The sequence below is a fragment of the Lagopus leucura genome, unplaced genomic scaffold, assembly GCF_019238085.1.
Source record: "Lagopus leucura isolate 7727_CA_CO unplaced genomic scaffold, USGS_WTPT01 Super-Scaffold_100094, whole genome shotgun sequence".
NCBI classification, from domain to species: Eukaryota; Metazoa; Chordata; class Aves; order Galliformes; family Phasianidae; genus Lagopus; species Lagopus leucura.
Window position 1 is genome coordinate 229,566 of NW_024962321.1, and position 10,333 is coordinate 239,898.

A 10,333-nucleotide genomic window follows, 5' to 3' on the forward strand; every position below is an offset into this window, starting at 1 on the left:
GCGAGCCCAGCCGCCCGCACCCCGCTCAGCTCCGCAGGGTGGGGGAGGACTCTGGGTGAGCTGAGCACGGAGGAGGTGAGGAGGAGATGCGTGACAGCGGTGGGGCAGGGCGAGCGCAGAGCTGCACGTGCAAGCGGGCCGCGCTGCCCTCGTCCCGCCGCTTCGATGCCCGGCTCCGCCGTGCCGTGCTCGACCCCTGCAGCCCCGACTCCTCCGGCAGCGATCTGCTGGGACGGCGCACACGCATCTGTCGTGCTGCGTCCCCCAGTGACTGGGGCGGCTCGGGGCGGAGCGGTGCCGGTGCCGGTGCCGCAGCTGCAGCCCGCGCCGTCACAGCAGTTCTGGTTTTATGGCCGGACTCGTGATGGTGCTGGTTTTATGGCCGGGCTCGTGATGCGTTTATGGCCGCGCTGGCACTTCCTCGGGTACTCCCGGCCCCGTACCCCGCATCCCACTGGCAGTGGGGTGGAGGATGGCAGCTGAACTTTGCCCGGCGAGGTGCGGCTCCCGAGGGCTTCCGCGAGAGCGGCGGCACCTCGGCTGGGTCTATCCGCTGCCGGGCGCCTGGATGGGGAGCGGGATCCCGCCCGGACCCTGTGGAGCGTCCTCACCACCCGCATGTCACCAGGGATGTGCTTTGGTGCCGAGACCCCGCGTCACATAGCGGCCGTCGGCCCGGCGGCGTGGAGCAGCGCGTAGCAGGTACGCTGCCCCGAGATCCGCCCCGCATCGCCCAGAGCAGCGAGACCCACGCCGGGCCCGTCCTGGAGCTCCGTCCCCGCGCGCCCCGAGCACCGGCGCTGCTGCCCGAGTTCCTCCAATCCCCAGAGCGGCAGTGCGATGCTGCCCCAGGGGGGGGTTGGGGGGGGGGGGGGGGGGGGCAGTGAGGACACTCAGGCTGGAGGACGGGATGCGGCCCTGGTCCCCGGCATCGCCCTGACGGCTCCTTCTCTCCAGGCTCGACCAGAGGAAGGACCTTGCGGCTCCCAGCGCTGCTCCGGGGATCCGGGGGGGGGGAAGCACAGCCCATGGCAGACGGGCCCCCCCCGTGACGCCAAACTGGACCCCGCCGCCCCTCAGGAACCGCCTCCCGGCCCGACCCCGCCCCACGCCGCGGGCAACCGCCGCGACGCCGCGACCGTCACCGGTGGGTCGGGCCGGGGGGTCAGGGAGGGGTCCGGGAAACTCCCGGCTTCGACCGTTCCGCGCGTCCCGGCATCCCCCGCCCCGTGTCGCGGTGCCTCAGTGCCGCCGGGAGGTGGCAGCAGGGATTCTCCCCAGGAGGCGGAGGGGAGGAGAAGGATGAGATGTGGGTCCCCGTGAGCAGCCCTGCGCTGGAACGCCCTCCCGGGGCACGGGCGGCTTTGGGGAGATCTGGCTGCCCGGGGCACCAATCCCGGACCCCACGGGGGCAGAGGGGGGCAGGAAGCTCTCCTCCAATGCGCCCTCCAGCGCCAATTTTCGGTGCCCCCATTCCGACCCCGGGTGCCCACAGCCCCCAACTGACGCGCTGTCCCCATATCCCCAGAGCTGTGCACCGGCGATGTCCCCGAGGTGGAGATAGTCACCCTGCTGGGCGAGCAGCTGCCCCGCTACACTCTGCGTGCCGACACCGTCTTTGGCTACGATCATGAGGACTGGCTGCGTGCCCCCCCCGCCCCGCAGCCCACAGCCCCCCTGACTCCGCAGCAGATCGAGGAGACCCTGTGGTACTTTCGTGAGTGCCCAGCCCTTGCCATGGGGCTGACCGGGGGCAGCAGGGTTTGAGTGGGGGCCGTGGGGTGTAGGATTCAGGGTGGGGTCACAGGGCAGTGCAGGAGCTAATCGCCACTAACGGGATCGGCGGAGTGGATTTCCTGGGCCAGAACATCCCGGGCTAATTCTGCTGAGCTGAGCCAGACGTGTGCAGAGAGCCCCAGCATCTCCCGGGAACCCCTGTGCAACCCCCCCTTCCATACACTGCGCTCCATGGGGTTGGGACCTGGGGGGGCACAGGAGGGGTCTGTGCTCTGCTTGGACCTTGGTGCAGGTGTGCTGGGGGCAGGAGCAGAGCGGGGAGCTGATGGAGGTCTGGGGCAACAGGGCTGCATCCCACTGCCACCCTCGCTGCCTCCACCCATTCATGAGGGGCTGGGGGCAACACCGGCTGTGGCATGCTTGTTCTTGTGGCCCCATGGTGTTCCTGCCCCCCTCAGCCATCAGCCCCCTGCCCTGCAGCCTCAGCCCCCAGCCCTGTGTGCCCAGTGTGGCTCCGCAGTGTGTCACCACTCCCACTCCATGTCACGTTTCTCAGTGCCCCATCTGTGTATGCTGTGCCCCCACTCCCTCATCCCCTCACCCAGACCGTTAAGCTGCCATCAGAAATAGCCCCCTGTAATCTACTTGTGCAGAGATGCAGAGACCTGCATGAAGGAGCAAAGCTCCGGCGGGGATTAGGAGGGAGCAGCTCCTGCACACTGCGTCCTTGAGGTGCCCGTGGATGGGTGCCTGCCCACAAACTGCAGCATCCAGGGAGCAGCGAGAAGGCAGAGCCAGGAGGGTGCTGTGCCTGCCAGGAGGCAGAACTGGAGAGGGGTCAGGATCCTGGATGCTGCAGGGAGGGTCCCATGGGTGGGAGTCCAGCGGGCAAATAAAGGCATCGTGTGCTGCTGAAGGGCAGCTCCAGCCACGGCCTCATCAATTCATTGATTAGTCCAGTCCTAACAAGGACAGGCCTGGGGCAGGTGGTGGTGGAGGCACTGTGCATATCAGCACTCCTGGCATCCTGATGGAGAGCAGCCCCACCACCCCCCACCCAAAGCCCCCTGCCAGTAGCACCTGCACAGTGTGCCATACAGCTGCTCCATCATATAAGCAGAGTGTGATTCATTCAGCTCTCCCTGCCTCAGTGCTGCCTCTGCTCAAATCTGCTGGTGGAGGAGCAGGGGGTGCACCTGGATGGGGCGCGTGGGGGACAGGAGCAGTGCAGCCACGGCTGGCTCAAAGCAGGGGATTTGCTGAGTGAGGCAGTTTGAGGATGGCAACTGCTGTGTGCTGTGGGGGTGACAGGGAGACGGCGCGGCCTGGGGCGGTGTGGAGCTGACAGGTGAGAGGCAGCGGGATGCAGCTCTGGCAAAGCTGTACTGTGCTGTGAACTGGGTGTCACTGGGCCCCCAGCCCTGCACACAGCCCAGGTTCAGTTCAGGGTCCTGAGAACCCTCCCGGTCCCTCCAAATAGGGCAGAAGCCGCTGTCTGTGCACTGCCAGTCGGAGGTCAGCCCTATATGGCTGCTACTCAGGGACCGGTAACCCCTCAGCGTCCCCTCTTGGCAGTTCCCACTGGGGGATGCAGTGCACAGACCAGCCCGTGTCCATGCGAGGCTGAGAGGTGGGAACCAGAACCATCCCCTGTGAGGAGCGCATCCCCATGGCGAGCGTGGTTCTCATCATCTGCCTGATGGGGGTTGCGGGGTGCACGATGGGGCCGTGGGTGCATGATGGGGACCGTGTCCCCACAGCGCACAGAGAGCTGCTGCTGCCGGCCGAGCTGCGCTGCTCTGCGCTGCGCTGTGCCGAGCCGGGGGGAGCGCGCAGCCCGCGACCCCGCCGCCCCCGCCCCGCTCAAGCCTCAGCGCCGCCCCCGGGACGCAGCGGGCAGGTGCGCGCCGAGCGACCCCATAAATAGGGGCGGGAGCGGACGGCTCGGCACGGCTCCGCGGTGGGCACGGCACCATGGAGATCTGGAGCAGCCCCGCCGCTTACGACGAGCTGAACGGGAACGCGGAGAGCGGCGGCGGCGGCGCGGATCCCATCGCCCGAGAGCTGGAGGAAGGTGGGGGGGGGCGCGGGGCTGCGGCGGGGCCGGGGCTGCGGTGGGAGTGCGGGGCCGGGGGCTGCCTAGGAGCCGTCCCACGGCTCCCGGTCTGTGTGTTTCCCTTGGGGTTGGCAGCCCCCCCCACCCGCTCATTGCTATCCGGTCCCTTTGGGGATCACTGCGATCCCAGGAGGGGTTCACGCACGGTGGTGGTGGGCAGAGGAATGGGAAAGGATCTGTGTAGTTGTGGGGCTGGGGGCAGCCCTCCCATGGGGTGCGGGTCCCCATGCCGTGCTGGCCCGGCCGTGGTGGTTGCTGTGTACGTGTTGGGCAGCGTATGGCTCCCAGGGCCCGCTGCTGGCTCACGCCATAAAGATGCTCATGCTCCAATTATTTCCAATTAACGGCTCAGTGGCCTGACGAAGTGCGGTTAGAGACCCTGCGGGAAGCAGGCCCTGCTGAGGGGAGGGGGCCGGGCTGAGGCTGGCCCCCCTATCCTCATAGATGCACCCACTGCGCTCTGGGCAGGGACACGGGTGGTGAGTGGGGGCATCGCCATGGCGATGTGCGCCATTACACAATCCCATCTGGGGCAGCGTAATGGGATTTGTGTGGCTGAGCCTCCCCTGTTAACCCACTTCGTCTGCCCGCCTGGGGGAGTGCGTGGGGTGGGGGCTGCAGGGTGAGACTGCTGGGCTGCTCTGCTGGGGAAACTGAGGCACAGTGCCACAGGGCTGTGAGCACAGTGAGCGGCTCTGGCAGCGGCTGTGGGGTGCGGGCAGTCCTGGCCCATGCCTCAGGGCCTCGTGCTCACTGATGGCTGCCTCTGCAGGTGGCGGCTCGGTGCTGGGGGTGGACACCCCTTGTGTCGCCCATCTGCCCCAGATCCCCAGATATAATGGGGAGGAGGTGACCCCCCCCAGCTTGGTGTTTGTTCTTGCAGCTGCTTTTGTTCCCATTGCTGCTCACAGGCGCTGCTCTCTGCAGCCGTGGGAGCATTGGGTGGGCAGGGGGCCCAGCACCCCAAGAAGGCAGATCTTGCTGTTGGGCCTCATTGTGGCTGTGGGGTTGGGATGCTGTGGGCTCTGTCCCTTTGCTCCTGAACATGGGCTGGAGCAGATCCCTGTGCTCGGCCAGCGACCCCATGGAGAAACTAGGGCAGGGCTGGCTTCCTGCAGTGACATCTGGGGGAGGGGGCTGGGGCAGGCTGGGGGGACGCTGCCTGCAGCTCGACTTCACGCAGTGCTGCATGGCGTTGTTTGTACCAGTGCTTCCAGCCTGGCTTTGTGTTGGAGATATCACCTCCCTTTGGCCCCTCCTTCCCATCCATGTGCCTTGTATCAGGATGGGGGTACGCTGACACCTTCCCCTTCACAATGAGATGTGGGATGATGTTGGTGTGTGCCCCACAGTGCCACAGGAGCATCCCTACCTGCACTGTGCTGCTGCTGCCCAGCAAATGGAAGCAGTGCAGGGCAGCTCAGTGCAGCTGCTGCAGCCATCGCCCATCACCGTGCAGGGGCAGCAGCGCCTGCCCATGGGTGAGCTGCAAGCTGCAGCACGAGAGGAGGGGGCAGCAGGGAAGCTCCGAGCCCCTCCTGTAGCCCTGTGTGAGGGCACAGCCATGCTCAGCTTTCGCCCTTCTCCCCCAGTCCTGTGCACTGAGCGTGCCGTGCGGATCACCAAGACGTACCACGACATTGATGCTGTCACCAACCTGCTGGATGAGGTGAGCTGGTGCACGGGGACCTGGGGCTGCGGGACAGGGACCAGAGGGGATAATCCTGGTTGACATTCAATCCATTTCCCCCTGCCTCCTGCAGAAAGAGAGAGACCTGGAGCTGGCGGCGCGCATTGGGCAGTCCCTGCTGAAGCAGAACCGCAGCCTGACGGAGCGCAATGAGCTGCTGGAGGAGCAGCTGGAGCTGGCCAAGGAGGAGGTACCACCCTCAGCCTGGTGCTGGGGGGCTTGCAGGCTGTGCCCCTGAGCTGAGCCCTGATGTCCCCCCAGATTGCACAGCTGCGCCATGAGGTCTCCATGAGGGATGATCTGCTCCATTTCTACACCACCAACACGGAGGAGAGCGAGCCCACCTCTGCCCCCATCACACCGTGAGTGGGCTCTATGGGGCTGTCCCATGGATGTGGGTCAGGGGGCTGGCAGGCCCTCATCCTGCCCACACTGCAGGTGCTCAGCGCCCACCCTGCTGTCCCCAGGCTGCGCCGGAATGAGTCCTCACTGTCCCTGCAGCAGTTCTTCCAGTATGATGCTCTGCAGCAGAAGCTCCGGATCCTGGAGGAGGAGAACCAGAAGCTTCGCCTGGAGGTGAAGGCAGCATGGGGCACCCAGTGGTGATGCTGGGGGGGAAACGCTCTGATCATCAAGCACAGCCCCTGTCCTCTCCTCCAGGCCACCACCATTGTGACAGAGACAAGCCGGTACGAGGACCAGGAGCAGCAGCTGATGATTGACTGCGTGGAGCAGTTCTGTATGTGGGCTGAGCCGGGGGGAAGGTGGGGGGCACCTGCTGGGTGCTTGGGAGCACCCAGGGAGGATGGTGATGGTGCTCCCCCGCAGCTGCAGCCAGCCAGCAGGTTGCCTGTCTGTCAGAAGAGCTGGCCCGCAAGGCTGAGGACACGGCGAGGCAGCAGGAGGAGATCAGTCAGCTCCTGGCACAGGTGGTGGAGCTGCAGCAGAAGTGCAGAACGGTGAGCTTCCCTCCCCTGCTCTGTGCTGAGGGGCCCCGGGGGGGCGCAGCACACAGCACGCAGCCCCCTCTGACTCCCCGCCCGCCGCTCCGCAGTACGGCACGGAGGTGGAGGAGCTCCAGCAGCACCTGGCCGCGGCCAAGGAGGTGCAGCAGCATCTCCGGACGGAGGTGAGAGGTTGGGGACGGAGCGTGGCTGCAGGTCCCACCGGTGGGGGCTGTGCTCTGAGTGGTGCCCCCTCCCCGCAGCTGCGGGACCTGCAGGACAAATACGTGGAGTGCGGCGGGATGCTGCAGGAGGCCCAGGAGGAGGTGAAGAGCCTTCGCAGCCGCAGTCTGCCTAACAGCACCGTCAGCCGCTACGGCGCCGGCAGCAGCCTCCTGCCCCTGGTGTGTGTGTGGGGGTGCGGTGGGGGTGGGGGGCGCAGCTCCCCTGTGCTGACGCTGCATCCCAACCCTGCAGGAATCGTTGGCTGCTGAGATCAAGGGGACGATGAGGAAGGGGACGGAGTCCTCCTCAGACTACAGGTGGGGGCTGATGACCTGAGCCCGGGGGGGGGGACGGGATTGGCCTAAGAAAGGAGATGTGGCACTTGGGGAAGTGGTAGGGATGATCTGACGGCAGCGATTCTGTGTGCCCCGTGCACACCCCCCCTGCTCACTGCCCACAGGAGCTGTCTGCGTGTTTTCGAGACGGTGAAGGCAGTGAACCACGCGGCCAAAGCCCGGTCGAGCTCTGCATCCCCCCAGAACACACCCGGCTCCAAGCAGACATCGGCTGCTCCCTCCGGGGGGAGCAGCACTCCTCACCCCAGTCCAGAGGGTCCCCAGTGAGTGTGTATGGGAGGGGAGGGGGGCTGGCTCAGGGCAGAGGCTGGGGGTCCTTTAACGCCGTGCAATGCACCGCGCAATGCGCTGAGCCCCTGACCCCGTGCCCCTGCAGGACGGCGGGCCCGCGGGCAGCTCCCGGCCGCCAGGATCTGGAGGCGGCGGTGCAGCGGCTCTCGGCGCAGCAGCGGCGCCACTCGGAGGAGCGCTCCTTCTTCGATGCGGAGCGGGAGCGCAAGCTGTGGCGGCTGCGGGATGAGGACGGCTCCAGCGGGATCCCGACGCCCGACGGCAGCGTTGTGTCCGCCGGCACCACTTGCTCGGGGGGCTCTGAGCACACCGCTGCCTCTGGCTTCTCGCTGGGCTCGCTCAGCTTCCTGCCTGACAAGCTGCAGATCGTGAAGCCGCTGGAAGGTGAGGAACGCGAGGGGACGTCGTGCAGCCCCGGGAGTGCCAGAAAGGTCCTGTGTTCCCAGCTGAGCCCCTCTGCACGCCTGTATCCTCCCTCCAGGCTCAGTGACGCTCCACCACTGGCAGCAGCTGGCGCAGCCCAACCTGGGGGGGATCCTGGTGCCGCGTCCTGGGGTGCTCACTAAGGACTTCAGGCCGCTGGACACCGACCTGGAGGAGGTGTACAGCCTCACCGACCTGGAGGAGGATGAGGTGGAGGCTGCCTCCTTCCAGCTGCTGCCCACCTCCACGCCTGCCAAAGCCATGGAGCGCCCCGGGGGTGAGCGGTGGGCACAGAAATGGGGGGGACGTGGCCCCCAGTCCCTCTCTGCCCTCCTGTGCTCTTTGCCCCGTGCTCCCCCTTGTGATCTTCCTTCTCCCCTCCCTTCCGCCTGTCCATTCCCACAGAGCTGCCCTGGTGCCATGAAGGCACGTGGCCAAGGAGGGTCCAGGAGCACTCTGGGCACTCTGTGTCTCCTCTGAGCTGTATAGGGCTGAAGCACAGCCAGCACTGCTCCCTGGGTGTGGGATTCTGCTGCTTGTGACAGCTTCCAGCCTAACGCTGATGCCACTCTCTACCCCCACCCTGCTCTCTGTGCCCTTTCCTCCATGTCCCATTAACCTGCCGTCTCCTGTCCCCTCCAGTGCTCCTCTCTGCTAACAACCTCCCCCAGACCCCATCCACCTTCACCATCACCACCTGCCACATCCTCCACCCCACCACTGAGCTCACCACGGTGATCCCCAGGTATGTGCCTCCCTCCCCACCTGCACCATTCCCCGCTGCCTCCCCTTGTCCTTCCTGCCTGTTCTCCCCCCACCCTCGGGGGGGAGCTTTGTGTGGAAGGAGTGAGGCATTGAGGCTAGAGCTGAGCCTGCTGCCTTCCTGCTGGGCTCAGGATAGAGTAAGGAATGGGTGCCTTAACTGCTGAGCACTACTGCAAAGCAGTAATAGGAGTGGAGGGCATTGGTGTGAGCTGGAGTTCACAGCATTAGCAAAAACAAAAGCCAAACACCACCACACAACCTGCCCTCCATGCACGATGACTGAGCGCGCAGCACTGGGCCCAGCCCTGCCGCTACTCCTCACTGAGCCCCACTCCTCTCTCTCCCTGCAGTCTGCATCACTCGGTCGTGCCTTCTTGTGGGCCCTTTGAGGGGCTGAACCGCAGCCCCCAGTCTTTGCGGCCGTCCTGCCCGGCGCCGGCACACCGCCCCGCATCCCCTCTGGGTCTCGTCCGCCTCGTGCTGCTGCGCGGCATCAATGCTGTGCTGCTCCCGGCCCCCACCAGGAGGGCCTCCCCGCTCTCCCACCAGCCCTGCGCGGCGGAGGAGGGGCAGCGGGGACCCGCATCGCGGAGCAGCATCTTCAGCGGGAACCTCGTGCAGAAGCTGCTGCGCCTGGGGCTGCACCGGGTGGTGGCCCGTGGGGAGCGGTGCTACGCGGACGGGGAGCGCCGGGAGCAGCGCGATGCGCCCACGTGAGGGCACGGCAACGGCACGCGGGACGGAACGAATCTTCCGCTCTCTTCATCTCCAGCCGCGGGCGAACAGCGCTGGGCTCCCTCGACTGCTGCTCGGAGGCATCACCCGCCCTGGGGCAGCGCAGAGCCCGGCAGCCGCTTTTGGGGCTTTATCTCAGCGGCAGAACGCGGAGCTCTGCAGTGAGCGGCCCCTTCCCTGCCTCCCGGCCTCCTTCCCCCCGGCCCCCCTGCTGGCGGCACAACCGGATGGCGAGGAGCAGCGGCTGCACGTGCCGGGCTGAGCCCCCACCGCCGGGACCCGAACTGACTCCTAAAGCAAACGGCGGTTTTAAAGTGGTGTTTTCTAAACTCTTTTCTGCCCCACAAATAGATGTAGCAGCGCTGCAGCTGTGCCCCATCTCTATGGAATAAACGCGACCACCTGAGGCAGCTCGCTGTCTCCCCCATAGCCGCACCTCCAACGACAGCAGCAGCAGAGCTGGGAGTGCCAAAGCTTTATTGTGGGACCAGAGGTGGGCTGAGTGCCGGGGCTCCGCGCGGGGCTACGCAGCATCGGCCGCATCCTCGGCGCTCCGGCGGCCGAAGTCCATCCAGTCGGGGTAGAAGTGGTCGTGCAGGGCCTCTACCGCCCCGTTCCCCTGCACGAAGCCTTTGCGGTCGCTCAGCTCTGCGGAGGTGAAGGGAGAGGGTCAGAGCCGCCCGGGGCCGGGGCTGGCGGGGAGAGAGCCGGGAGCTGCGGTACCTGCGAAGACGTGGGGCAGGAAGCGGGAGATGAAGCGCTGCTGCTGCTCCTGGGCCGGGGGCTCGGGCCAATCCCGCCGGGCCGGGCTGGAGGGGGGGCGGTGGGAGCCTTCCGGGACCTTCGCTGCCGGCCGGCACAGGCAGGCGGTCACCGCCGTGCTGAGGATGAGGCCGAGGAACACCTTCGTCTTCATGGCTGCGGAGGGAAGGGGAGAGAGAGGCTGCAGCAGCAAACCGGAGCGAGAGACGGGCAGCAGCGTGCTCGACCCCAGCGCCCCTCCGCCCCTCCCGGCCGCTCCGCACGCCCCTCCTCACCTCACGCTGCTGCT

The 10,333-nt window shown here is 66.6% G+C and overlaps 2 protein-coding genes across 2 annotated transcripts; one reads left to right on the plus strand and one right to left on the minus strand.

The window, feature by feature from the left end:
* The first annotated feature begins 401 nt into the window (after nucleotides 1-401).
* On the plus strand, nucleotides 402-9,264 carry HAP1 (huntingtin associated protein 1). The gene is made up of 16 exons (XM_042887607.1): nucleotides 402-702; nucleotides 1,529-1,717; nucleotides 5,446-5,522; nucleotides 5,617-5,733; nucleotides 5,805-5,905; nucleotides 6,011-6,119; nucleotides 6,204-6,282; nucleotides 6,372-6,502; nucleotides 6,598-6,672; nucleotides 6,751-6,891; nucleotides 6,965-7,029; nucleotides 7,173-7,331; nucleotides 7,445-7,743; nucleotides 7,841-8,059; nucleotides 8,425-8,527; nucleotides 8,898-9,264. The coding sequence occupies exons 1-16, from the start codon at nucleotides 402-404 to the stop codon at nucleotides 9,262-9,264; spliced, it is 2,532 nt and encodes an 843-aa protein (XP_042743541.1).
* Nucleotides 9,265-9,753: 489 nt separating this feature from the next.
* On the minus strand, nucleotides 9,754-10,198 carry LOC122188893 (gastrin/cholecystokinin-like peptide). The gene is made up of 2 exons (XM_042887566.1): nucleotides 10,006-10,198; nucleotides 9,754-9,930 (listed from the first exon to the last, which is right to left on the minus strand). The coding sequence occupies exons 1-2, from the start codon at nucleotides 10,196-10,198 to the stop codon at nucleotides 9,806-9,808; spliced, it is 318 nt and encodes a 105-aa protein (XP_042743500.1). The 3' UTR covers nucleotides 9,754-9,805.
* Nucleotides 10,199-10,333: the final 135 nt, after the last annotated feature.